At 46.0% G+C, this 23,604-nt stretch overlaps 9 protein-coding genes across 9 annotated transcripts; 6 read left to right on the top strand and 3 right to left on the bottom strand.

Annotated features, from left to right (window-relative positions):
* Positions 1–601: 601 nt before the first annotated feature.
* Positions 602–1,773, bottom strand: N7478_010802 (uncharacterized protein; the record flags this gene model as incomplete). Its single annotated transcript, XM_056927016.1, has 2 exons — positions 602–1,651; positions 1,723–1,773. The coding sequence occupies 2 exons, from the start codon at positions 1,771–1,773 to the stop codon at positions 602–604; spliced, it is 1,101 nt and encodes a 366-aa protein (XP_056774064.1).
* Positions 1,774–5,477: 3,704 nt separating this feature from the next.
* On the top strand, positions 5,478–7,052 carry N7478_010803 (uncharacterized protein; the record flags this gene model as incomplete). Its single annotated transcript, XM_056927017.1, has 1 exon — positions 5,478–7,052. One exon carries the CDS (start codon positions 5,478–5,480, stop codon positions 7,050–7,052), a length of 1,575 nt encoding a protein of 524 aa, XP_056774065.1.
* Positions 7,053–7,355: 303 nt separating this feature from the next.
* N7478_010804 (putative C6 transcription factor) lies at positions 7,356–9,587 on the top strand (the record flags this gene model as incomplete). The annotated part of the gene is made up of 4 exons (XM_056927018.1): positions 7,356–7,442; positions 7,490–7,984; positions 8,041–8,420; positions 8,489–9,587. 4 exons carry the CDS (start codon positions 7,356–7,358, stop codon positions 9,585–9,587), a joined length of 2,061 nt encoding a protein of 686 aa, XP_056774066.1.
* Positions 9,588–10,256: 669 nt separating this feature from the next.
* N7478_010805 (uncharacterized protein) lies at positions 10,257–11,351 on the top strand (the record flags this gene model as incomplete). Its single annotated transcript, XM_056927019.1, has 1 exon — positions 10,257–11,351. One exon carries the CDS (start codon positions 10,257–10,259, stop codon positions 11,349–11,351), a length of 1,095 nt encoding a protein of 364 aa, XP_056774067.1.
* Positions 11,352–11,682: 331 nt separating this feature from the next.
* N7478_010806 (F-box protein) lies at positions 11,683–13,154 on the top strand (the record flags this gene model as incomplete). The annotated part of the gene is made up of 3 exons (XM_056927020.1): positions 11,683–11,931; positions 11,978–12,361; positions 12,411–13,154. 3 exons carry the CDS (start codon positions 11,683–11,685, stop codon positions 13,152–13,154), a joined length of 1,377 nt encoding a protein of 458 aa, XP_056774068.1.
* A 2,825-nt stretch (positions 13,155–15,979) lies between these two features.
* Positions 15,980–16,855, top strand: N7478_010807 (non-canonical purine NTP pyrophosphatase; the record flags this gene model as incomplete). The annotated part of the gene is made up of 6 exons (XM_056927021.1): positions 15,980–16,150; positions 16,216–16,289; positions 16,348–16,492; positions 16,548–16,584; positions 16,646–16,710; positions 16,787–16,855. 6 exons carry the CDS (start codon positions 15,980–15,982, stop codon positions 16,853–16,855), a joined length of 561 nt encoding a protein of 186 aa, XP_056774069.1.
* A 1,163-nt stretch (positions 16,856–18,018) lies between these two features.
* Positions 18,019–19,188, top strand: N7478_010808 (uncharacterized protein; the record flags this gene model as incomplete). Its single annotated transcript, XM_056927022.1, has 2 exons — positions 18,019–18,401; positions 18,531–19,188. 2 exons carry the CDS (start codon positions 18,019–18,021, stop codon positions 19,186–19,188), a joined length of 1,041 nt encoding a protein of 346 aa, XP_056774070.1.
* A 256-nt stretch (positions 19,189–19,444) lies between these two features.
* On the bottom strand, positions 19,445–20,716 carry N7478_010809 (putative aldo-keto reductase (YakC); the record flags this gene model as incomplete). The annotated part of the gene is made up of 6 exons (XM_056927023.1): positions 19,445–19,740; positions 19,816–20,010; positions 20,060–20,173; positions 20,226–20,366; positions 20,416–20,494; positions 20,558–20,716. The coding sequence occupies 6 exons, from the start codon at positions 20,714–20,716 to the stop codon at positions 19,445–19,447; spliced, it is 984 nt and encodes a 327-aa protein (XP_056774071.1).
* Positions 20,717–21,961: 1,245 nt separating this feature from the next.
* N7478_010810 (uncharacterized protein) lies at positions 21,962–22,987 on the bottom strand (the record flags this gene model as incomplete). The annotated part of the gene is given in 3 exon segments (XM_056927024.1): positions 21,962–22,383; positions 22,469–22,689; positions 22,701–22,987. The coding sequence occupies 3 exon segments, from the start codon at positions 22,985–22,987 to the stop codon at positions 21,962–21,964; spliced, it is 930 nt and encodes a 309-aa protein (XP_056774072.1).
* Positions 22,988–23,604: the final 617 nt, after the last annotated feature.

A 23,604-nucleotide genomic window follows, 5' to 3' on the forward strand; every position in this document is an offset into this window, starting at 1 on the left:
ATAGCACAAAGACGCCTATTCAGCACAAAAAGAAAACAAAGATTCCAAAAGACCCATTTCTGGGTCTACTAGTTCGCCAAGATCGACAAGTCATATACCCCTTGTAGAAAGGGATCCGTGCAGACGTGGGAGCTGACCCGTGCAGGAGACCCACCGCAATTTTATCTCTTTGACGTCTAGATCCTGAGATCGACTGTCTCCTCCCTAAGGCTTTCGGACCATAACTCGGGAGTTCTATTCCCGAATTAGGGCCAGTACCCACAGGGTTCTAGATTTGATGCACTGTAAAGGAGTTTTTTAATATTGAAATGGATTTTTGAAAGGCATGCAGAGGCGCTCAATGTTCAAGTTTGACACGAGGAGATAGGAGATAGAATATGGATATATTGACATCGTATTGGTTGGCTGAAAAGCACCACCTGAGAAAAAAAATACGTACAAGGGCACCAAGCATATACAGGTTGTCCAGGATAGTATGTAAAATAGAAGACAAGTAAAACGAACATCACGAATTAGTAACTAAGACCATCCATGACGTCCAAAATCACAACCCGCCCAGCAAACCAAAACCGATAATGCCATCATCTAACGATAGAAGGCTTTAAATCTGGAAAGCAAGGGCGATAGCACCGAAGACAACGGCAACGCCGGAGAAAGTGGCGCGACCAGCTGCGTTGAAAGGAGTAGCGGAAGGAGCAACTGGAGAAGAAGAGGGGTTGGGGACGCTCCATGAGCGGGTGGAGGTCCAACCAGCTGAAGGAGCAGGGGTAGCACGGCTCAGAGTGGTTTTGCCAGTGCAGCCAGCGGGGCAGGAAGTAACAGTCTTGGTGTATGTGATTGTGGAGGTAGGGGCAGAGCCAGCGGGAGCTGAGGGAGAAGAGCTTCCAACGGGAGACCAGCCTGATGGACCTGGTGCACCGGAGGTGGGGACGGGGGAGCCAGAGACGACTGGTGAAGAGCCGCTGGGGCCAGCAGGGGCCGAGGTAGGAACAACGGGGACCGAGGTGGTAGGGCCAGTGGCAGGGCCGGTAGTCTGGGCGCCGGACTCGGTGCAAGAGGTGGTGGCGGAGGGACCGGTGGAGGCGGTGGTTGAGGCACCGATGGTCTCAGTGGAGGTGGAGACACCCTTGTCCTGGCAGTCAGCCTCGCCAAGGACAGCAAGGCAGAGGTTAATGGGGATGTTGATCAAGCCACCGGAAGAGCTAGAGCTCTGGTCGCACTCGACCTCACCGAGGACAGCGAGACAGATGTTGATGGGAACATTGATGAGGGTGTTGCTGTTGTCACCGCTGGAAGAAGAAGAGGCCTGGTCACACTTGGCCTTACCAAGGGCAGCAACACAAGTGTTGACGGGGATACTGATGAGACCGCCAGACACGCTCTGCTGCTTGCACTCAGCCTCGCCCAAGATTCCAGCACACAGACCAACTGGGATGCTGATCAGGCTGCCATCATCGCTGCCACTGTCGGAGGAAGAAGAGCCTGAGACCTGGTCACACTTGGCCTTTCCGAGGACGGCAGCACAGGCGTTGACGGGAACGCTGATCAAACCATCATCGGATGAGGTCTTCTGTTTGCACTCTGCCTCGCCGAGGATAGCAGCGCACAGGTTAGCAGGGACGCTGATCAGGCTCTCGCTAGCACGGACACCCTGTGGAGTAAAAACCGGGGTTAGATATAGATGTCACAATGAAGATCGGAGGGTGAATTGGAAATACTTACAGCAGAGGAAGCCGCAAGAGCGACAAAAGTAGTGAAAAGAGATTGCTTCATATTGTCGGAATCGACGTAAAAATACGTGAATTAAAATTAAAAGAATGGAGTACGGGGTATAGATAGAGTATAGAAAGAATGGACGCTGATACCAGCAGAGATTGGTCAAAAAGAGTGACTAGCGAACAAAAGCCGCGGAAAGAGGGTGAATGAAGCAGATGGATTATTTCAGGAGACAAGAGTGGGAAAGACTCCTATGTAAATAAAGGTCTGCCCAGGACACGGCCTACATACTAGCTGTCAAGCAGACAAGGATCATCCAACGTTCGGAAAAAAGGGGGACAGTGTCGATCAGTCCAAAAACCTTGGAAAATGCCCAGGTGAGCATGTAGGAAACCAAAGTACGAAGTACTAGCACGAGACTCGCGACTCGAGCCCAGTCTATTTTTCAATTCATGACTAGTTTTATTGGCATGCCTCGGCTAGTAACTTCGAAGCTGTGGTTTTCCCCAATTTTGGCCGCGCTAGTGTAAATAGATCGGCGATAATCAAACTCTATATGCACAATATGGCGTGCCAACCGCACATTTTAAATTCACGCTTATGAGATCCACTTTCGGGTGTCCACCCGGGCCAGGTACCAGAGGAGATGGAGATAATAAAAGAGAGACAACTCCTATGGTTCAGCGTCAATGCTTTTGATGGCTGTTCAAATATCGTATAACATCCAATATATAGGTGGTGGCTACAATAGTTCTCATCAATTCCCCTGGTTCGCAATGGAGAAGTTCGTACCGGAAAACCGAGGCTCGCGCATGGCCAAACTATAAGCAAGCCATGATTCATGTCGTACATATCCATTTTACAAAGCCTCGGCCAAGAACAAGAACCTGAGACATTGTGGGATATATTTACTTTTGCTGCATGATCTAGCACATTTCACGACAGGGGATAGTAGAGAGGAGGGTTAAGTTCAAGTTTGCAGTGCAGATACGGAAGATACGTCGCGAACGTTTGCGCCACAAAATATGATTGGCCCCTATTTCCCTCCCTTTCAGTGGCTTTCTTGATTTCGTGGAACAAAGGAGTTCGTTTCCAAGATTGTTAATGTGATTTGAGATGTATCATTCGAACCAAAAATATCAACAATAGGAAATAGGTCCCATGTGCCCACCTGGGCATGAGGAAAGCTGAACACGCGAGAAAACACACGAGATGAACACGAACTTGTGGGTTCTCTGTCAGCTTATTACTGCAGTCCCTATTCAGACACGCTGTTATTGGCTGGGTACCTGAATTCATCCCACATAGGGCGGCCCCACTTTGTTTGACATCCACTGCATTAAGCCGTGGCCAATTCCTTCGGGCCATTGCCGACCATTCTGGACTCTGTCTGAAAAAGCATGGGCAGGCACAGGAAGCCTGAATCCCTGGCCAGGATGGACTTGAGCATAACACTTGATTCACCGCCATTTGCCTCGGTGTCTACGGGGGACAATATCGATCGATCATGGGGAAAACCCTATTTTTTGCCAGGTATTTGGAAGCAAAGCATTTTTCTAATTTTTTTCTATCCATATTTTCATTTGCCTTTCTGCGTGTCTTTCTACTTGTCTTCCCACTTCTCCTTCCACTAAGTTTTAAATCTTTGTAGAGTTTACAGTCCAGATAGCGTGTAATTGGTGATTAAGGCTACCAACCATGGCCAAAGGGGGTTTTCCCGATGATTGCTATTGTCCCTTGTATGTGTCTTTGAAGCCCCTGGATAGCAACCTGTTTCCAAGACAGGCTAACTAACCCGGAAGCACAAGGAATAGGACGAGTCATACTATTTGCCACTGCGAAATTAACATTCGTATGCCCTTCTATGTTCATGCTAGTCTTGAAATAGAATCAATAAAACTGTATCATTGTTATCTAATATTATCTTTTCCACAAAAGAGATTAGGTAGTCTAAATACGCTAAGATTCAATAGATCCAACATTCTTATCTAATTTCCAATTGTTCCAAGAGCCATGCCTCACAACCCATCATGATCTACTAGTAATACTTTGAGTCGCCTAACGAAGACTCCGACATGTATCAGTCATCTTCTCATACCCCCTTGGTTAGTCTATTGAAAGTTGTTTAACAAGCGGGATTCAAATTGCATTATTCTTTTATTCCTTCAAGAAATAATTCTTCTTGTATTGAGGTATATCTCCATTCCTTTATTTATTTGAAGGGTTCATCATGATCAATTTGAACAATGTCCTCCATCTGTCACAACACCTTGGTGGAACAGGATAGAAATGCCCAGGAATAAGGCAAGGGGATTATTTCCTGCAAAATCCTGCTGCCCAATTACTGAGAATCTGGCCCCAGTATCATGATTCCTTCATAACCTCCTCAATAAATTTAGCTGGCAGTTTTTGCCATGCCTTTCCAGCGCAGATTCTCGCCCCTGTCGAAACATAAGCCCCATGTTATCGGTGCCGAACGGAGTTGAGTTCTTATGGTGAAGAGGAGGTTGAACACTGCCAACAATCCACCCAAACTTGAACTATGCTCGGAGCTTAACCTTCGTTCTTGTTCCAAGGCTGCCTATGCCAACACTTATTTATTGGCTCTTTCAACTTCCTCCGTCCTTCAAGACTTCCAAACCATTTCAAAAACATATACATACTATTCCAGGGGCTTTCCTACGATGAAACCCCATACACTGGCCAAATCATGATATGCGATTCTCGACGGGGTAAACAGGCGGATGAGCTTATACTCCACACCACCTCCCTACTACACACCATTGGGCATGGATTCTGTGGTACTGTGCGGGCGTCTGGGCAAGGTCCAGCTTTCAAAAAGGAGGATGGCGGTCCCGATCGATCGTTACGAAAAGACTTTGACATGCACCAGAGAATGTAAGGGCATCAATTATCAAGAACTACTGCCCACCAAATCTTAGCCAAGAGATCACCAAAAATGAGCCAAACAAAGACTGCTTGATCAAGCCATACCTAGGCCGAAGACGAGAAAAGAAACGTCTTTCCTTCTACATCGCGATTCACAGCATTTTCCCTCCGAAATTTCCCACTCTATATCGACCAACTTGAAGACCTCATGACAATCAATGACATAAACCAGTACGCAAGATTTATGGCGGAGACTGTCGCTATGATGCACTGTATTGGCGAAATGGACGCGAATGATATTGGGTTTGTTCTCGCCCCACCTGGTTGGAGCGCCCAGCTGGGCATGACGAGAACAACTCAAAGGAAGTCGCGACCGAGTCAATTTTATCTGGGCTGAAGTTAAAGTCAAATGCACTTGGAAGTCACTCGATGTGGGTTCTCGACTTTGATTTATGCAGGAGGATGACAATGGATTCAAATGGTGTGGAGCAGGCTACTGCTTATTTTTACATGTACGGCCTATGAACCACAAGAGACTGAGAGAAAGTGGGTTCTACCTAAACAAGTGATCGATCTGATAGAAAAAGGTGGAAAATCAAGGATACCGACCACAAGCCACCCAGCTGACCCTCGGCGGTGATCGCAGAGTGAGACGGGGTGACCCGCTATATAGAGTAAGTCTCCGAAACTCCGCGGAGTTTCAACTTCAACTTCAGCACCGGTTTTCAACTTCAAATCTCCATGGAATGAACAACGAAGAGAAAAATAGAAATGGGGCAATATAAAATGGGCTGGGCCATGGTTTATAAATTATTTCAAATTCTCTGGTCTCATGCCATCTCTCATCCATCAACATTCTCAAACAAACCACTATGTCGTTTAGCAACGGTTCCAATACTCCCACCTTAATGAACAAACCAGGGAAACCCGACAACGAGGATGTCATTTCCAGCCCAGAAATACTTGAGAAGGCCCAGCCTGAAACAGAGATACCCAAATTCTCATCCACTTTCCACGAGGCCATCTTTATTTTTATCATAGGCTTGTCGCAACTCTTCTCTGTTGGAGGTATAGGCAATGCCGCCTACTCCATGGAACAGATCGGCACATCTCTCGGGACAACAAGCATTGGCCAGATGTCATGGTTTTTAGCCTCTTATTCCCTATGTGGTGGTGTTTTCGTCCTAGTCACCGGTCGCTTGGGCGATCACTTTGGACACAAGTACGTCTTCCTCTTCGGCTGGATCTGGATGGCTATCTGGTCACTTGTTTGTGGTTTCGCCAACAACCTCATCTTATTTGATATTGCTCGAGGAATGGTGGGAATCGGGAACGGTGCACTGGTCCCCAATTCTTTCGCGCTGCTTGCGCGTGCGTTTCCACCTATGTCCACGAAGAAAAATATTGCTTTTGCTTTCCTGGGATTCTGCGCCCCTTCAGGCTACATCTTCGGTGGTCTGATTGGAGCCGCTTTTGCCGAGAAAGTCACTTGGCGATGGGGATTTTGGTTCTGGGCAATCGGTTGCTTGGTTATGAGTTTGGCGACCTTCGTCATTGTTCCCCATCGAATCGGCTCTCCGATTCCAGGCCTGAGTCTTCGCCAGTTTGACTACATCGGTAGCTTTCTCGGTGTAACATCTCTGATCCTCTTCTCCTTTGCTTGGAACCAGGCTTCGGTCGTTGGCTGGCAAGAGCCGTACACCTACGCTCTGCTCATTGTCAGCCTCATCCTACTTGTTGGATTCGTTTTCTCTCAGTCGCGCGTCTCTGCCCCCGTCTTGCCAAATTCACTCTGGACTCGCCCTGGTTTTGCGCCCGTGGTAGCTGCCATGGCCTTTGGCTGGATGTCTTTCGGGATATTTCTCTACTACACCACTGTCTATATCCTAACAATACACAAAGCCCAGCCTCTTGAGGCTGTAGCTCAAATGGTTCCACTTGTTATTGGCGGATTATTCGCCACAAGTTTTGTTGGGCTTTTCATCATGAAGACGCCAGCTCAGTATATCTTTGGCGTTTCAATGTTCTCTTTTCTCATTGGAAACTTGATAATGAGCTTCGTGAACTACTCAGACACCTACTGGGCCTTTATATTCCCTGCTTGTCTACTGGTTGTAGGTGGACCCGATTTGTCATTTGCGTCTTCTGGGATTATCATCTCCAATGCGGTCCTACCCGAGGAGCAAGGTGTTGCTGGATCATTCATCTCGACGGTTGTTCAATACTCTATTTCTATTGGACTCGGAATTGCTGCCACTCTTGAGTCTCATGTCAATGAGGGTGGTCAGAACCCTATCCGCGGTATCCGTGGCGCGTTCTGGCTAGGGATAGGATTAGCGGCCATAGGGTTCCTCATTGTCATTCTGTTTGTGCGTGACCCAAGATTCGAGTCTAAACAGGAGGAGAAGGTTACAGCCAACGCCGTTTCAGAGACCGCGACCCTCTGAAGTAATTTGAGGGTCTAGATCGTGATTATGGTTCTCCATTTTCGTCGACGGGTTTTCATCGATTTAGATAGACAATATTGGGAGGTAATGGGGATTTTAGACTGGATATTATGTGAATAGATCTAAGTTTTAATAGAATGATTCAAATTCACCTAATACTGTTAAAAGTTTCAGAGTTTTCTGTCATAGAATGTAGCAAGTATCGAAAGGCCGCTGCATAAGCTGCTAGGTGTGGAACCAATTCCGCGCTTGAAATTCGGCCCCGAACCGCAACGCTGTGTTCACTCCTACACCCCACTTGACATGGATGATCCAAAACCCAAGAAACTCACCCTCTCCTGTTCCCGGTGTCGTACCGCTAAGTTAAAATGTGATCGCAAAGAGCCCTGTGTGAGTATCCTCAAAATGTTATCCCGATACCAAGCTTACTTTCTCAGTTGGAGTGCATAAAGCGCGACTGCGCTCACCTCTGTACCAAAGATGTGCGTCAGCCGAGAGCCAAGCGCACTAAAACCCAACAAACAGAGCAAAAAGATAACCAGGTCAATTCAAAAAAAGAGGAACAGCCTGAAGTAGAAGAAACAGCGCTGGCTTTGGAGCATTTTGTGGATGTCACCCCTTTTCGCACTGAATCAGAGGGCGTGGCGCCTGATATCCCTAATCCATACTGGGTGACGCAAAGCCCGCACAGGGACAAGCAAAAATTTGAACTGATACGAGATGTGATTCAAACTCTACCAGAATGGGATGTCATTCAAACTCTGTATGAGATCTTTGTCATACGTTGCCAGGGCCCACTAGGAAATGTTGTGCACACCCCGAGCTTCATGAAGCAAGCCGATCAATTGTCCCAATGTTTAAACTCACCCTACCCTGATGCGGCTATTGCCACTACAATACCATTAGATTCTCTTGCTGTTTTACTTCTCGCGGTGCCTTTCTCCTGAAATCCCATTCGATCTAGCATTTGCTGATTTTCCCCATACAGCTAGTGCTTGGTCTTGCATTCCATCCAACGCCATCCCTTATAGGATTTCAGTCCACTCCTCAGACATCTCGTGTGGAGCAACTTCGTGCCTCTGAAGAGTCTACCTCCACGTGGCGGTTCCTTGGTCTCCGCTGTCTCCGGGGAAGTATTTCCGTATTTTGTGGCTCTATCGCAAGTTTGCAGGCAGCCGTCATGCTTTTGTTAGATGCAAAAGAGTCCTCAATAGAGCTTGACGCACTAATAGTCACAGCAATTGCAGGCGCGCGCAAACTTGGACTGCATCAATTGGGCAACGCCGCCTTGAATGATTCGTCACCTTCGAATGATGGCCCTGCGATCGTCGAGTCGCGAATTCGCACTGAGATCGCTATTCGCATTTGGTAGGGATTCTATCAATACCCTCCTTTTATCCTACTAATTTGAAGTGCTGATAAATTTGGGCCGCTAGGTGGGCTCTCGTCATGAGAGACTGGTCGCGTGGACAAGCTCTTGGCTACTATACCATCCGCCCCTCGCAGTTTAATACCAGGATGCCATTGCACCTTAACGATGAAGATATTTACGTTGAAAACGGTATACCAATCGAGCGACCTAGGTCCGAATTTACGATGCTCTCTTATACGGTGCACGCTTTAGAGCTATCTGTCATTGTGCGAGAATCGATTGACCTTAAAGATGCTGGGAATGAAGCTGCCAGGCAGCGTCAAGATCTCAATCGAAAATACGAGAATTATGTGGCTAACTTGCCCTCTTATTTCCGATTGGGGAGTACCGTCGGTATCACAGCCGTGGGCCCCATGGCCGGCATTCCACCCAAGCGATTCATGCTCCATCAACAATTGTGGAGTCTACTCCTTCGCCTCCATCGTTCCAATATTATATCCCCAATGGGACGTGCATTCTGCCAACAGCTGGCTCATAATATTATCAGTACCCAAGTTCAGATTCAATCCCGGTGTGCGGTTTGTGGCTCTTTGAGTAGTAACGAAACGCAAATTTTCAGTGCGACCGTTGTTTTGGTATTGGGGTTGTTATTTAGCAACCCGTCAACCGAGGTCGAGCAATCAAGTGCCCAGCTCAGTCGGCTAATGACACGCGATCAAATTCGAGAAGCCATTGAGTTACTGCGTACGAGAGGCTCACCGAAGATAAACCCCGAAGAAAATGTGCAGCTACTTCACAGCGGGGCGTCGCGAGGTGTTTTGGCTCTTGAAGCACTAATGAAGTTGGAGGAGAGATCAGGGAGCAGTTTCAATCGTGACGAGGGAGAAAGCCAAAATCATTCCCTTTATCACCAGGTGGTAGGGATTCTCAAGACTTTGAATGGCTCCCTCGCACTATCTACACACATACCGAGTCTATCGACACCTGGGGATACGCCTTTGACTTTCTCTATGCCTGCCACAGATGAGTTTTCTGATTTAGATGTCATGCCCATTCTTTCTAATGGTATGACTCCTGATATGTGGGACCTGTTGGATTTCTATCCACCAGACGATGAGGATAATTTCAAAAGCGCAATTGCCTCATGGGATTTGCCAGAGTGAAGAGATTACGCAAAATCATGGGAACGGGGACTACTATTCGGAGATTGGCTGATAGAAAAATCAACACCCAATCTTTTACTGGTTCTTGGATGATGATACATTCAGTCTAAATAGGATCTATGTCTGTTAAGATTGCTGTTAGCCTAGGCATAAATAAGAACTTGAATGACCTTCTTCTCCTGCTTTGTTCTCAGTAGTACTTGGTCGACTCGACGCTGGCTTATTTGACCTTGTTGGCGGGCTAGAAATGTCTTCGTAAATTTCACAAGGCTTGAGAGCAGGGGTGTCTTTGAATTTTTTGTTCTACTCTAACCTTGAGGCTCCAACAAGGTCATACGTGCTGATTTGTGGGAGCCTGAGGCCGCAATCTCATTAACACCCCCTCTATCCTGTGAACACATGTCAGTATCCTCCCATTCATAGCCTAGTTGAATTCCTTCTATTATCTTCTGTATCATGAAACTTTGACACATCCTTGTGATGAACTATCATACCTCCGCTTGACCGCCTATTGTCCACGAACATCCGATGTCCCGCACTTTCCATTGCCAAGCCCGGACCGTCGCTCCTTGACGCGTTATTATCACAGGACTGGGCTTTTTGGGCCCCCTTCTAGTGTGAATAATTCCAACGGATCTTCGGGGCTAGAGCTTCAACGATCGAAAAACCATGGCCTCTAATGATGGAAGCCCCTCATCTGGATTGTATCCAGGAGAAATTTTGGACACAATTGCCGGGTTCCCCACAATTTATCATTACCAACCGGCACTAAATCCCACAATCGAGAAACCTTTGATTGTCTGTGTTACAGGTGGTCTCCATCTAGCACGAATTTTCTACGGTGGTCATGATGGATATAATCCCAAGGACTTTCTGTCCCATCGACTCGCCGAGCTTGGGTTCGGAGTTCTGTCGTTATCCTATCCCACGGAAACAACTCCACCAATAATGCCATTGACAGGGGCAGCTTTCCGACTTTACGACTGGGGCCTACAAGCTGCTGAAACTGTCAAGCGTGTGATAGAGCGAAATGGGCTTTCTCGCTCCGTTGTCTTAATCTCCTGGAGTATGGGAGGCCGTATGGTCGTCCCCTTCAACATGTCAGCAAAGGAGCGCGGGATAACTGTGGAACAATACATCGGCTTCGCAGCAACACCTGGTATATCAAGAATTCGGCCATTGCCCCCAGGCATGGTCTGCAGTTCTGTAGGATATTTTCATGTACCGTCTCACACTGGGGCATTTTACCAACAATTGAAGGAGATGGCAGAGTACACCGGACATGAGATTATTCCTCGAGAGATATACCTTCGAGAGTATATCGGCGGCACACCTATAAACCTTGTCGGCATGGGGCTGAAGTACGATGGCCGAAGCTCGTTTATCCGCGATGAAGTTCCTCATGAGCAGGACTCACAAGTTTTCAACATATCGAATCTTCCGCTCATATCGTCCATTTACCCCACGAGTATCCTTGATGCAAGACATGCATTGTCCGATAAAGCTACCTGGGGATTCCTTTTAACCTACGCCATCGAAGTGAGACTTTCCGGGACAGCACTTTTAAAGACGCAAGATCAACCCAAGTGGCAGAGCTTGATGAATCTTGTGCATGAAGCTCCTAATAGACTATCCGCTCCTGTCGGGGGCAATCATTTCTTCTTTGCAGGAGAAAAGGGGGCTCAAGAAACGGCTGATCAAATCGAAAGACTTTTGCAAGAAAGAAAGTCTATTGAAAATGAGATCTCGGATCTCGGGTCCTAGTAAATGAGCAACCTCCAAAAAGCAAATTCCAGATAATAAATATTCGTTGTATGCGTGTACTCCGTACTGCCTGGCCGCGGCTCGCACTTTCTGCTATACAGGGGCATTCGAAATCGGCTTCACCTTTGCTCTAGTGTGTTTTGAGATGCTGAATACCTAGTAAGGTAATTTAACAGTATTTTAACGTTTGACACTACTTCTCTGTCATGTGACCTATTCAGGCTTTATCGAATTAGGAAGTTTGGCCGCCGCGATGGGAGCCTGAGGTTAAAGCGAAACATGTCCCCTTTCGACTCATCAATCTGCGAATTCTACCTGTGAATACGCCTCGATGTCACGCCTTCTCAATTTGCCCAACGAACTGCTCGCTCGCTCATTTTCTTATGTGGATCGTTCATCATTAAAGTCGATACGCCAATCCTGCCGTTTCATATCACAGCTAGCCACCGATCAGCTCTACAGCACCGTGCACCTGCAGCCCGGCGAGACAAGCCAAAAAGCGTTACAAGAGATTTTGAACAATCCCAGTCTACGTCGGATTCCGCGAAAGATCTACATAGACACCGTGGACAAGAGACTTGTACGATTATCTTAGTCCACCTCCAAGCAATAACTAATGCGCATAGAATTACAATGATGAAGAAGAGCAAAAATGGCCCCAAGGCTGGGACAATCTTGTTCCACAAGTGAAAAAATTGCTTCAGCTGAACGCCGCCGTTCTGTGCTTCGATAAGGGGTTTACTTCAGACAGCACGGATGATGATTACCACCATTTTACGGACTTCCCCCAGACGCCTCAATTTCGCTTCCAAGCAATGCATAAGATTTTCTCTCTTCTCGAATCCTTACGGCAACCAATTCAAGATCTTGGTATTCGCAACCTGCAAGCGGATAACCCCAAAGATCCGGAAACACTTGCGAAAATGGGAAAGGTCCTGTCGGGCCTCCTCTCCCTTCGCCTAAGCATTACCAGCGAGACAAATGACGCCGCTCCTGAGCATGACCTCGAGGTATCACCCACCCCACCCTCCATCGAGATGCTCTTTCTAAACATATTAGTATCCGGAACTCCGAAAATTTTTCAAGGAGTTGCCCAACACATGGCTGAGCCCGGCTGCGCCTTCTCTCGAACATCTCTCACTCTGCTCGGTTGAATACTCGGGATTTTACCCTCACCTGGATCTCTCCAATCTGTTCTTTCCACGCTTGAAGACGCTATCACTAGGGAACTTCTGTTTCTTCCATGATAGCCAAATTGACTGGATTCTGAAGCATGGCGATACCCTCGAGGAAATCTACTTCGATGACTGCGCCGTCCTCTACGACTTTGGTATGATGGAAGAGAATGTGAACGCCTGTGCTCTACCTAAGGACACCCTGGCACGCCGCGAGGGCGATGACTCTTTGTATGGTTCGTTCGAGAAGCGATGGCACCATATTTTCGATCTATTTGCAGAGAAACTGCCAAAACTGCGACACTTTCGAATCGGCTATAGTAATTGGTCCTCGGATATTCCATTTGAGCAGGAGAGGAATATCAAGGTCGGGCTGTATGACAATAGGTATATGTGCTGCTATGATGGATATGGCCCTTCGCCTTATATGGAAGGTGAGAATCCCAAAGATCTCGCAAACTTTGAGAATGCGTGGAGACCGTCACCAGAATGTGACGATGAGGATAGCGCGGCACTGCGGAAACTATTGACAAAGCTTGGGCAATCGGTCCAGGAAAGTCATTCGAATAGACACTCTGCTGGTCGTATAGTGGATTTTGTTCAGAGAAGATACGGATCTGCAGAGTGATACAGTATCCTTGGAATCACTTGGATAAAAGAGCCTCCACCTAGGCGGGGCTTCCAAAATTGGAAATTATGCAGACGGTCCCAAAGTCATGGCTGGGGGTTAGTGGCACTTGCTAGGTGATTGCTCGGCATTTAAATGATGTTACATACTATGGGCACAGTCGAAAAGTCCCAACCGCCAAAAGAGAACCCCTTTCTTGGCCCAGAGACTCGTAAAAATTTACTAAATTGGTATTCGGTCTGGACGTCTTGGAACTTGACTTCGTAATCTGTCGTCAGTTCACCAAATCCAAAATGCAGATGGGTATATTTTGAGCCGTCGATCTTTAAGGCATCCTAATAGAGACAATCGCGACCACTAGAGCTATAGCCCTCGAAGTAAGCAATTCTTCGCACAACTACAAGGGCAGCACCACAAACAAGTTTTATACCACAGTTGGGAATAAATTATGCATTTATACCCGACTTTGCGAATCCGGAAACACCAGTACCAAAATCGGTACAACCTTAACTCGTTTGTTATAAATGGTAGTGGAGCTACGGAGCGATGACTGTATATTCGCGTCAAGGGCTAGCTACAGTGGTGTTCCATAAGTATTTGACCTTGGGTACTTTGGGGCACACACCGCTCCTCCAGACCGCCTACTATATTAGTATATTCAGATCTCACGCGCGACCAAACACACTAGCATATACAGTATTATACAGTAATATAGACGCGGTTTCCTACTTTTTCTTCCTATATTATCTCAAATATTATGCCTCCTATACGTGGGAAGCGAGGCCCAGAGCTTGATTGTCTTATAAGGGCCAAGATCTGTGAGCTACACACTACAAATGGCTAGGAGGCAACTACCATCAAAAAAAAGCGATTTCCTGACATTCCACGCTCAACTATACAATATACGCTTACCCAGGAATCAAAACGTCAAAAACAGGAGTCATTATCACGATCAGGGGCACCAAGAAAGCTTACAGAGAATAATCGAGACCATATATACGAGACTATACAACAAAATCCATCAATTTTAATTAAAGACCTACTTCTTAAGATCAATAATAAGGTTAAACGGACCTCAATTTGGCGTCTAACCCATAAAATAGGCCTTCGAAAATAGCGGAAGATACAACGGCCTACTTTAACACCTCTACATACCGAAAAACACCTTGCTTAGACTCAAAGATATCAGCATTTTACTCCTAAGGATTAGGCCCGTGTCTACTAGTCCGATAAGTATACAGTTAAACGTGGAATTAACCAGCGTCAAGAGTAGACCTTTACACATCCAAAAGACCAGCTTTTCCAGCATTCAAAAGAGGGGTCTCAGGTCCAAATAATTCCAGCGCGTAGAAAACAAATAAAGCAGATATTTTAGGCTACATTTTGTGGCCAACCACGTCGATCTGGCCTTATTCCTCTTTTTGGGAACCCTACATCACGACGTAGCGGTGTCTCTTCTCGTACGATCGATGAGCTCTATCGGCGTATATTACCTACACTGCTTAATAGCCTCAATCATAATACTATCTTTCAACAAAATAACACGCCAGTACACACTGCCTATATTGTACAGAATACACTTAAGGAGCTAGATTGCGATATTATGGAATGGCCTCCTTATTCGCCTGATTTGAATCCAATTGAGAACCTATGGGCATTGCTAAAAGCAGAGATCTTAAAGGGTCACCCCGAGCTTATACACCTGCCAAATAACGCGACAACGCTAGATATATTGGTAGACGCTGCGCAAGAAGCGTGGGAAGGCCTAGATATTGAGGTTTTTAAGCATCTATCAGAGACTATGCCCCACAGAGTAGCAGATGTGATCAAATATGAAGGATGGCATACTAGCTATTGAAATTGAATAGAATTTGGAGGTTTCTGCCTGGCAGTATTAAAAAGTGGGTCCTAGGCCGAAGTACTCGAGGTCAAATACTTATGAAACACCACTGTAGGTTAAGGGAGTTATATATTGGGTAGGCGGTAAAGAGAGACAGAATAATTAAAAAAAGGTGCAAGCCCAACGCGAGGCTCGAACTCGCAACCTTAAGATTAGAAGTCTTACGCGCTACCATTGCGCCAGCCGGGCCTCTTGAATGAAACACTCATTTGAAAAAACCCTCATCAGGGAGGATCTGTTAATATAGACCACTTACGAATCCTATTTGTATGTTTTTGTTTTGATGGATTCGGCTTTTCTTACAATGCGTCCCAAACCCGGTGCAACAACCTTCACTCTTCGAGTGATTCTCTAGCGCCCCTACCAAGAGACACCAATTCATATAGGGAATAGACACAGAATATCAATACTCCTGTATTAGCCTCAATACCATGACTGACTCTCATCAAATTACGAGGCGGTGTCTCATAACTGTATTGGCGATCCAAAGGAGCTGGAATTTTCCATAGCAATGCAAACAAGTCAAACACAAAAGCTGGAGAGTGCCTCGCGAACCTGGCGAACTGTCACTTCCCTGTCACTCCCATGTCCAAGTACGGTGTGTCTCGAAACTAGTGCAACTACCTATACTCTGATTATAATACGTTATTGTGTCCTGTGCAGCAATAACCCGCCTCTATAGTCGGGCCCTCGCGAGTGGGAGCGGTGAGAATACGGCTATTTGGGGGCGAGTCGAAAACAAAAAATACACGAGATCTGTGCCCCGCTCTGCCTGTCAGCCTTCCAGGTCCGGGGATTATTACTCTAACACTCTCTCGAAAATTGTCAAAGGGGATCCAAAAGGGGTCTACCCAGTTTGGCACTAAGACTAGTACATTCAATGGTATACCTTATTCGTTATATGGTCTGAAGCCAGAGTTTCACAATGACCTTGTTAAAACTCAACTTCATTACTGGAAACAAAAATAAGCTCGCCGAAGTCAGAGCTACCCTTGGTAACGTTATCCAGATAGACAACCAGGTAGTCGATAGCTCTGAGATTCAGGGAACAGTCGAGGACATCGCTGAAGCAAAAGCCAGGCGGGCAGCTGAAGTGGTAATCTCTTCCACAGTTACCATTGTTCAAGTGTTGTCAGTAATCATGAACTCACAGCTGAATAGATAAATGGACCTGTCCTAGTCGAAGACAGTTCGCTCGAATTCTGTGCACTTAAGGGTCTCCCTGGACCCTACATGTAGGTAGTCTATCAAATATGCTTCCTCTGATCCAAACAAGCCCTAACAAATGGCAAGAAAATATTTCCTCAATGCTCTAGGCCTCGAAGGCTTAAACAAGATGCTCGATGGATTTGAGGATAGGACAGCCGAAGCTGTATGCACGTTTGCGTTCTGCCCGGGACCCGGGGCTAAGCCTATCATTTTCCAAGGAAGAACAAAGGTGAGAATTACATAGCATTGTCGTCTCAAACTAGAATCTGACTGCCTTTGTATAGGGTCTCATTGTACGGCCACGGGGCCCAACGAACTTCGGTAAGCAGATATCTGCCCCTGGCTTACAGAAACGTGATTTACCGCTTATGGTTCTTCCTAGGCTGGGATCCTATCTTTGAGTATGATGGGAAAGTCACATTTGCTGAGATGAAACAGGAGGAGAAGGTAAGATCTTGCGCGCTGCCTACTTCCTGCCCTTACAGGTAGCAATGTAGACAGTCTGATACTAAATCTCAATCAGAATTTGGTTTCCCATGGGCACAAGGCGCTAGTAAAGTTACAGCAGTGGCTGACAGAAGGCCAAGACTAACTAGTCACAAATGTATAGGAGTATGGAGGTGGTGTCGGATGGAATACATACTTGAAAAATACTATGTAATCTACGTAAGAAGCAATACACGTCCAACCGACCGGGGTGCTCCGGAAAAAATCCCAATATGGGCGAATTTTTCTTGGCGGTGGGGCTGGAGAAAAAATCGAAGAGTGTAGGCAGTTGCACCAGTTTTGAGACACGCTGTATGGGTGGGTGCTAACCAGCCCCTATGAAATGTTCACCGTCGGACTTCACTGTAGAACCAGGAGGTGAAATCATTCGTGCGAAATTCTATCTGACTCTGTCGACCCACACGCCTAGTGCGAAGCCTTGGACCACTTCGCACTACCTACGCTATACAGTTAGTCTAGTATCTGTAATTGCAAATTTTATCCCAATATGCAATCTACATGGAGTGGAGAGGTCGGCAGTGAGTTCAAATACAAACCATTAGAAAGCAACGACTGTAGAAAGACCATGGATCAACAAGAATGGGAGCTACAATGTTGATCAGTTCATCCACCAAATAGCCTACATTTGCGTCTGAGTACCCATCCGGTTGGATGTGTAGATTCCGCTTAAACCTTCCGCAGAGGAATAGGAACATCTTCAATGAAATATGAACTGAAGGTCACAGCTATCAAGCTAAACTAGAGATAGCTGGGAATTTCCACTGGCGTTTCACTATTCCCAAAGCAAAACTACTCAGTAGCAAATGTGAAGTGCTGGTAATGTGTATTCTGAGGCAATCTATCCACTGTTCGTATTCAAGTGGCAGCTTATATATTTGAATTATTCACACTCAAATTCCTCGTTGAAGCTGTCATTATATAATCGTCAATGGCTTTAGTATTGGAAGCAATTCCTTGCCTAGTTCATTATACGGTGATATACAGGGAAAAAAAGAAATGAAAGGCAGTAGTCGGGAAGCTAAGACTCAGAATGGAACGGCGCCCCCTAAGCTTAGTATCACCCCCTGTGGAGTTAAAATGACTAGCCATAGTAGATTTTAACGACCTATCGTAAAGTGGGGGGAAATTAGTCGTGTTAGGCTATACTCCATACATCCACCAAATTAATTCCGTCGATCCCATTATTTTTTCTTCCTTTTTCCCACGATTAGTATTCTGCACGCTGTTTCGACCTTCCTGGCCACCGCGATGACAACAACAGCAGCAAATTGGTCTAATTTTGGGCCACTGACTACGACCTTCACCCCGTCTCCTGATTGCTTTACCGAGAAATGGATTCGACAAACGTCCGTGACTGCGATTCTCAGCTGGGGGGAATTCTGTACCACGAGTGATTCAACAGCTGAGCTCTCCGCTGCACCTTCATGCTTCCCGACAGGCATTTTTAATGCGCAGAGCAGCGTCACAAACTGGGGGACTATGAACGAAGTATTTTCACCTGGATACTATTGTCCCTACGGCTGGAGTGCTGCCTACAACACAACTTATGGATCTGGATATGGCTGGTACAATCTTGGCGCTCAATCTGTGACTCTAGGGACCGATGATATAGTGACGGCATGTTGTCCGGAGTAAGTGCCCAATTTCACTTCGTTTGAAAAATCGAAAAGATCGACGGTCTACATACAATAACATCAACCTTGTCAGAAGACGATTTAAAATCCGATAAGAAGAAAGAGTTTAGCTAACCTGTCGAAAAGAGGATATCACATAGGTACTACGGCTTGCCTTAAATATTCAACGACTGTAGGCGATCGGCCTAGTATTGGAGCTTACAACAACGGATCGTGTGTTACAAGAACTATCGGCACTTTCACTGGCGCCATTGGAACAAATACAGGGGTGACAGCCACATTTGAAGCTCCTGCTCTCTTTTTGCTTCGCAATACAGCGTCCTCAACATCTACCGCATCATCAGCGACGCAAACAGCTGGCTCCTCCAGCAGCAGCACAAGCTCAGGTCTATCTACAGGAGCGAAGATTGCCATTGGAGTATGCATTCCGGTGGTAGTATTAACCATAGCCGCCGTATGCTTCATTATCTGGCATCGACGCAGAAAGTCAAAGTCTGGGCATGTTGATGTCGATGTACCACCTACTCTGCAAACTCATGATCTCGGCGGCAGTGGCGGCGGCATACAATCAGAACTGGATTCGGGCACGCCAGTCGTGTCGGAAATAGCGAATTCGCCACATGAGATGTCAGATACAACGAAGACGCCATATGAAATGACTGGCGACCAACTATTTGAAGTAGATGGAGAGCATCGATGGGAATTGGCTGGTGATTCGATAATGACTTCTGCAGTGAAAAAGCCTGGAATGTCTCAATATGAGCCAGCGAAAGAATTAATGTAGTTTTTCCGGTTCGGGATAGAGTGAAGCTGCAGAATTATACAGTTTATAGGATATGGATGTTATTTAATGTTCCAAAGACCAAGATACCACAACTGCATACATGAATCCACGGGTATAAATGATAAGATTTGGATATACTACTCGTCAATGATTTATTTCACTCAGTCTAGCTAGTATAAACCAATAGCGTAACGTACTAATTGCGCGGCTCTGCTTCCTAGCCTCGAATACGCATTAGTTACCATTTAAACCCCATTCAATGTCCCACCATAGCTTGTTGTGCTGGCGCATATCTGTCGCCATGAGGCTTGGCAGCATCGATAATCTTCCGCATCTCCCCCTTCTCCTCATCGCTAAGACTAATATCACGCGACCCCCAGTTTGATTCAAGTCTGTGCGCCTTGGTTGTGCCAGGAATAGCAATCATTCCTTGCGCAGCGACCCAGGCGAGGGCAATCTGGCTAATAGTACAAGCCTTTCGAGAGGCAATTTTCTTGATCTCAACAACAATTTTCTTGTTCTGATAAAAGTTTTCGCCTTGGAATTTGGGACCTGTAGAATTGATATGTTAACAATATGACACTTTCGTCGGAAAGGATATGTCATAAATAATATTCCAAAACTTACTTCTTTTGCGGAAATCGTCATCGGCGAAATCATCCGGAGAATTAAAGTTGAACTCATCGACAAGCCATCCATGACCAAGAGGACTGTAAGCGACATATGTTACACCGAGTTCTTTTGCGGTGTCGATTAGGCCATCAGTCTCATGGAGTGTCTCAAAGGCCGAGTATTCTGCCTGTATAGCATCAATTTTGGCGACTGCTAGTCATCAGTAATTGACCTAAATTTATCTCTTTGTAAAACTCACTGGCATTTGCCTTGCGAAGGGTTGATGCAGAACATTCTGAGAGGCCGATGTACTTCGTTTTCCCGGCCTTGCGGATCTCGTCAAGTGCAGGAATAGATTCCTCGAGGGGGGTGTCTGCGGTGGTTAGCTTAAGAGTCCCAAATATATGTTACAGGGCTGATCATACTGGGGTCGATTCGATGAAGATAATACAAGTCAGGAGTAAAGCCTAATCTTTCAATAGTCCCTTCGATATACTCCTTGATATGCGATGCAGAATTGGTGACTGCGCCATTCCCAAAAACATCGAAGCCGCATTTTGAAGCAACTAAAAACGTCAGTTCTTGCGATATTCCACTCGAGAGTTCTTCACTCACGGAAGATTTTGTCACGGACGTTATGCTTTCTGATGAAATCGCCCAGAAGCTTCTCGTTTACACCTGCTTGATAAACAACCTTTGACCCTTTAGTTATTGTAATTCATAAATGCATTGGTTTTCACTTGTTCGCTTGACTCACAGCGGTATCCCAGAATGTACAACCGAGTTCGATCGCTTTCAGAAGTACCGGCTCGGCTTCTGCTAGAGTGAGATCGCTACCCAAGCCAAAGCTCAGACCCATAGCACCGAAACCCGGCGTTGGGACTTGGATGTCACCAAAAGGAAGTGTTTTCACCATTTTGCTATAATATGATTTTGATAAGAGTAGTTCTGAATCTATAATCATCAACTGAAACGAACAGGTATACTGTTGTGTACTTAAATATTTTGACGGTCGGAATTAACGGGTCTAGCTGACATCAATTGGTGGGTTAAGTGGAGCATGCAACGTAGACATGCTCTTGCTCCGAGATTCTTTATTATCGCTGGTATCGTTAACTCCGTGAAGATGACAGACCCGGCACGTCAAATGCTTTCTTATTTCCGATCATTTGAGCATCTTAAGATCCCGTGGGGTCCGGTGAGAGATCAACATACGGCACTTATGGATTTGCCTGCAGGGTTGACACTAAATGCTGACACTTGCAGATTTGAGTGGGGCATTATGGAGGACGATGGGGCTCAGGCACCTCGGCAATGGATAACGTCACTGACCAGGAATCTTAACTCTATATTTCTAGCCAGTTAGAAGTTAACTCTGCGAGTAATCTCCCTGTGCTATATTTGTTTAAGCATAGGAAACTCATATGTGGGCCCTGGTAGTACAAGGCCAGCAGTAAATAGGGAGTGTGACTGCGGTCGGGTTTAGAGTCTGTGTCGCTCCCCCGCATTGCTCCTACTTCTCTCTCTTAGATTGGTCAACACAGCTTCATTTCTAGGATCCCTATCTCGATTCTGTTACCCGTAAGCTAGGCCAAAGGCTCATACGAATATTTATGGTCAACATGTACATACCTTCATATCGTCTATTTATACTCAAGCAGTTACATGAGATGATACCACTCCTACAGTTCACAGATGCTCAATTTATGGTCGCTGTCTACATGGAGAGAATTTATTTCAGTTAAACTAAATGATCTCATTTAGTGCTTTGGCACCTTCGAATTGAACTAACAGACACAAAAACAACGAACAGTATGAGACGAAAAGAGAGAAGTCACAGCTAGAGCATAGCGGAATTCACAATCAATCATTCAAGTTCACGTACTTCCACATAGTAACGCCAAGGCCCGATCTCGGAATACTATTCCCTAATAACTGTGCTGCTCTGCTGCAAAACCAAGTCCAAAGGGTATTGAATATTGCGCCTGAGCTCGAAAAGTTGACCATATTGGTCTCGGTACACAATAGGCAAACCACGAGGGTTTCTCTCTCCCTCTAATGTATATCCATGCTCCTGTGTCTCCGATTCCTGCATTCCACGGTGATTTCCCCCAGCGTGAGCTTGACTTCGTCGGCCCTGTGGTTGTTGCCCTGCCAAATCTTAACCAAGTGCGTTTCGCGCTTGCGATATAGTAAATCGGTCAGTGGCCCGAGGCTCACGTCCCTGCTGACGTCGCTCAGCATAGGCTGATGTATCATCTGGAGAGAGGTTCTCATGATCAGGATACGAGCCTGTCCTAGCGTTGACCCAATTTCTCAGTCGCATGATATTTTCGAATTTGTAATCCCCATCGCGAACCTGGATACCCAGAAAAAGAAAGCACTCGCGCAGGAATACAAGTTGAGAAGCCCCATTGTGTTGAATCACGTCAGAATACCATAAGGCAAGTTCTTGGCCCCTTCCCGGCCTCTTTCTCTGCGACTTTGTTGGCGGCAGATCTTGTTTGCAAAATATGGTCTCATTGTATGTAGTGAGAAACGCATACTTGACTTGATGAATATGCATGTATTTACCCAATAGCCCTATATTTGCCACCAAAGAGTGTTGGTAATGTAACATATAGAATCAAAACAGAAGCAGCAACAGAATGAGAAACCTTTTACATACCCAAGCAATGTCGATAGCCCTCTTGGCCTTCCCCGGTAGCATCCCTCAGAATCAGTATCCATGGACTCTTAATTTCCCCCAGTGCTGCTAAATTACCCTCCTCGTCGGTCATGACAATATCGGGTGTTTTGGCAGAACTGGTGAGTCGGTATGCTTTGTAGTCCCCAAACCAGATGGGAATTTGGAGAGTACGAAATGCCTGTCCTGTGATAAGGCCAATACTTTGACTAACCGATGGGACACGCTGTTCGCATCACCACAGCGCCACACTTCTGGTTCGGACGGTATCACTTGATGTTGATTTGCTGCGACAGACCCATATGGAAGGGCAGATGGATAACTAGCCCATCGCACATCGTTCGATGAGGCGCGTACCTCCTCTTCAAACTTCTTCCAATGTACGAGTGTTCTTTGAAATTCCAGGTTATGCGTATTGTCAGACGTCGTGCGGCTAGGCCCAACAAGGAGGTCGGAAGGAGAAGAAGAAATGATATCCTTTGCTGAGAGAGGCACTGCCATACCTAGCAAGGAAATGCGGAATATGTGACTTAAAAGAATATCTCAGAGGTCGACCTCTGGATTTATGTGTTGGAACAATACATGGCTGTTGGTTGGAGAAGCTTTGGTCATTTATAATGTGAAGCCTAAAGCTATTCAGTCGAGAATCAACAAAATGCTAGCATGCTCACGCAGAGTCACGCTTGTTTACTAATTACCGGTGAAACGAAGACTATTGTTATATACAAACAAAGAAAAACACGTGGGTTCATGGAATATGTGTAATTTATGCTATTAAAAAACAAGATAGATCGCTTTCGCTTTGTTCAACTTTGATACTGGGAACTCGGCGATTTTTTGATTGGTTGACGAAGCGCCAGAAGTCTCACATCTTAATTCAGGAGGCTCGTGTTCAGGGTTTTGTGCCGATTCAGGGGCTTTGTAACGATCCAAGAGCTTTGTGCTGATTCAGGAGGTTCAAGGTTTGTATAGAACTTGAATTTTTTGAAAGCCCAAAACAATGTACAACTTTTCTTGATTCTAGCTCCCCAAAATACCGCCACCTTTATTGTCCCCTTTCCGTCTTCTTGAACCAATATTTGCCTTTAAAATATGAAGGTCCTGTCATCTCAGATACT

This window comes from Penicillium angulare (genome assembly GCF_028827245.1).
Source record: "Penicillium angulare strain IBT 27051 chromosome Unknown utg000008l_segment0_segment0, whole genome shotgun sequence".
Classification (NCBI taxonomy): domain Eukaryota; kingdom Fungi; phylum Ascomycota; class Eurotiomycetes; order Eurotiales; family Aspergillaceae; genus Penicillium; species Penicillium angulare.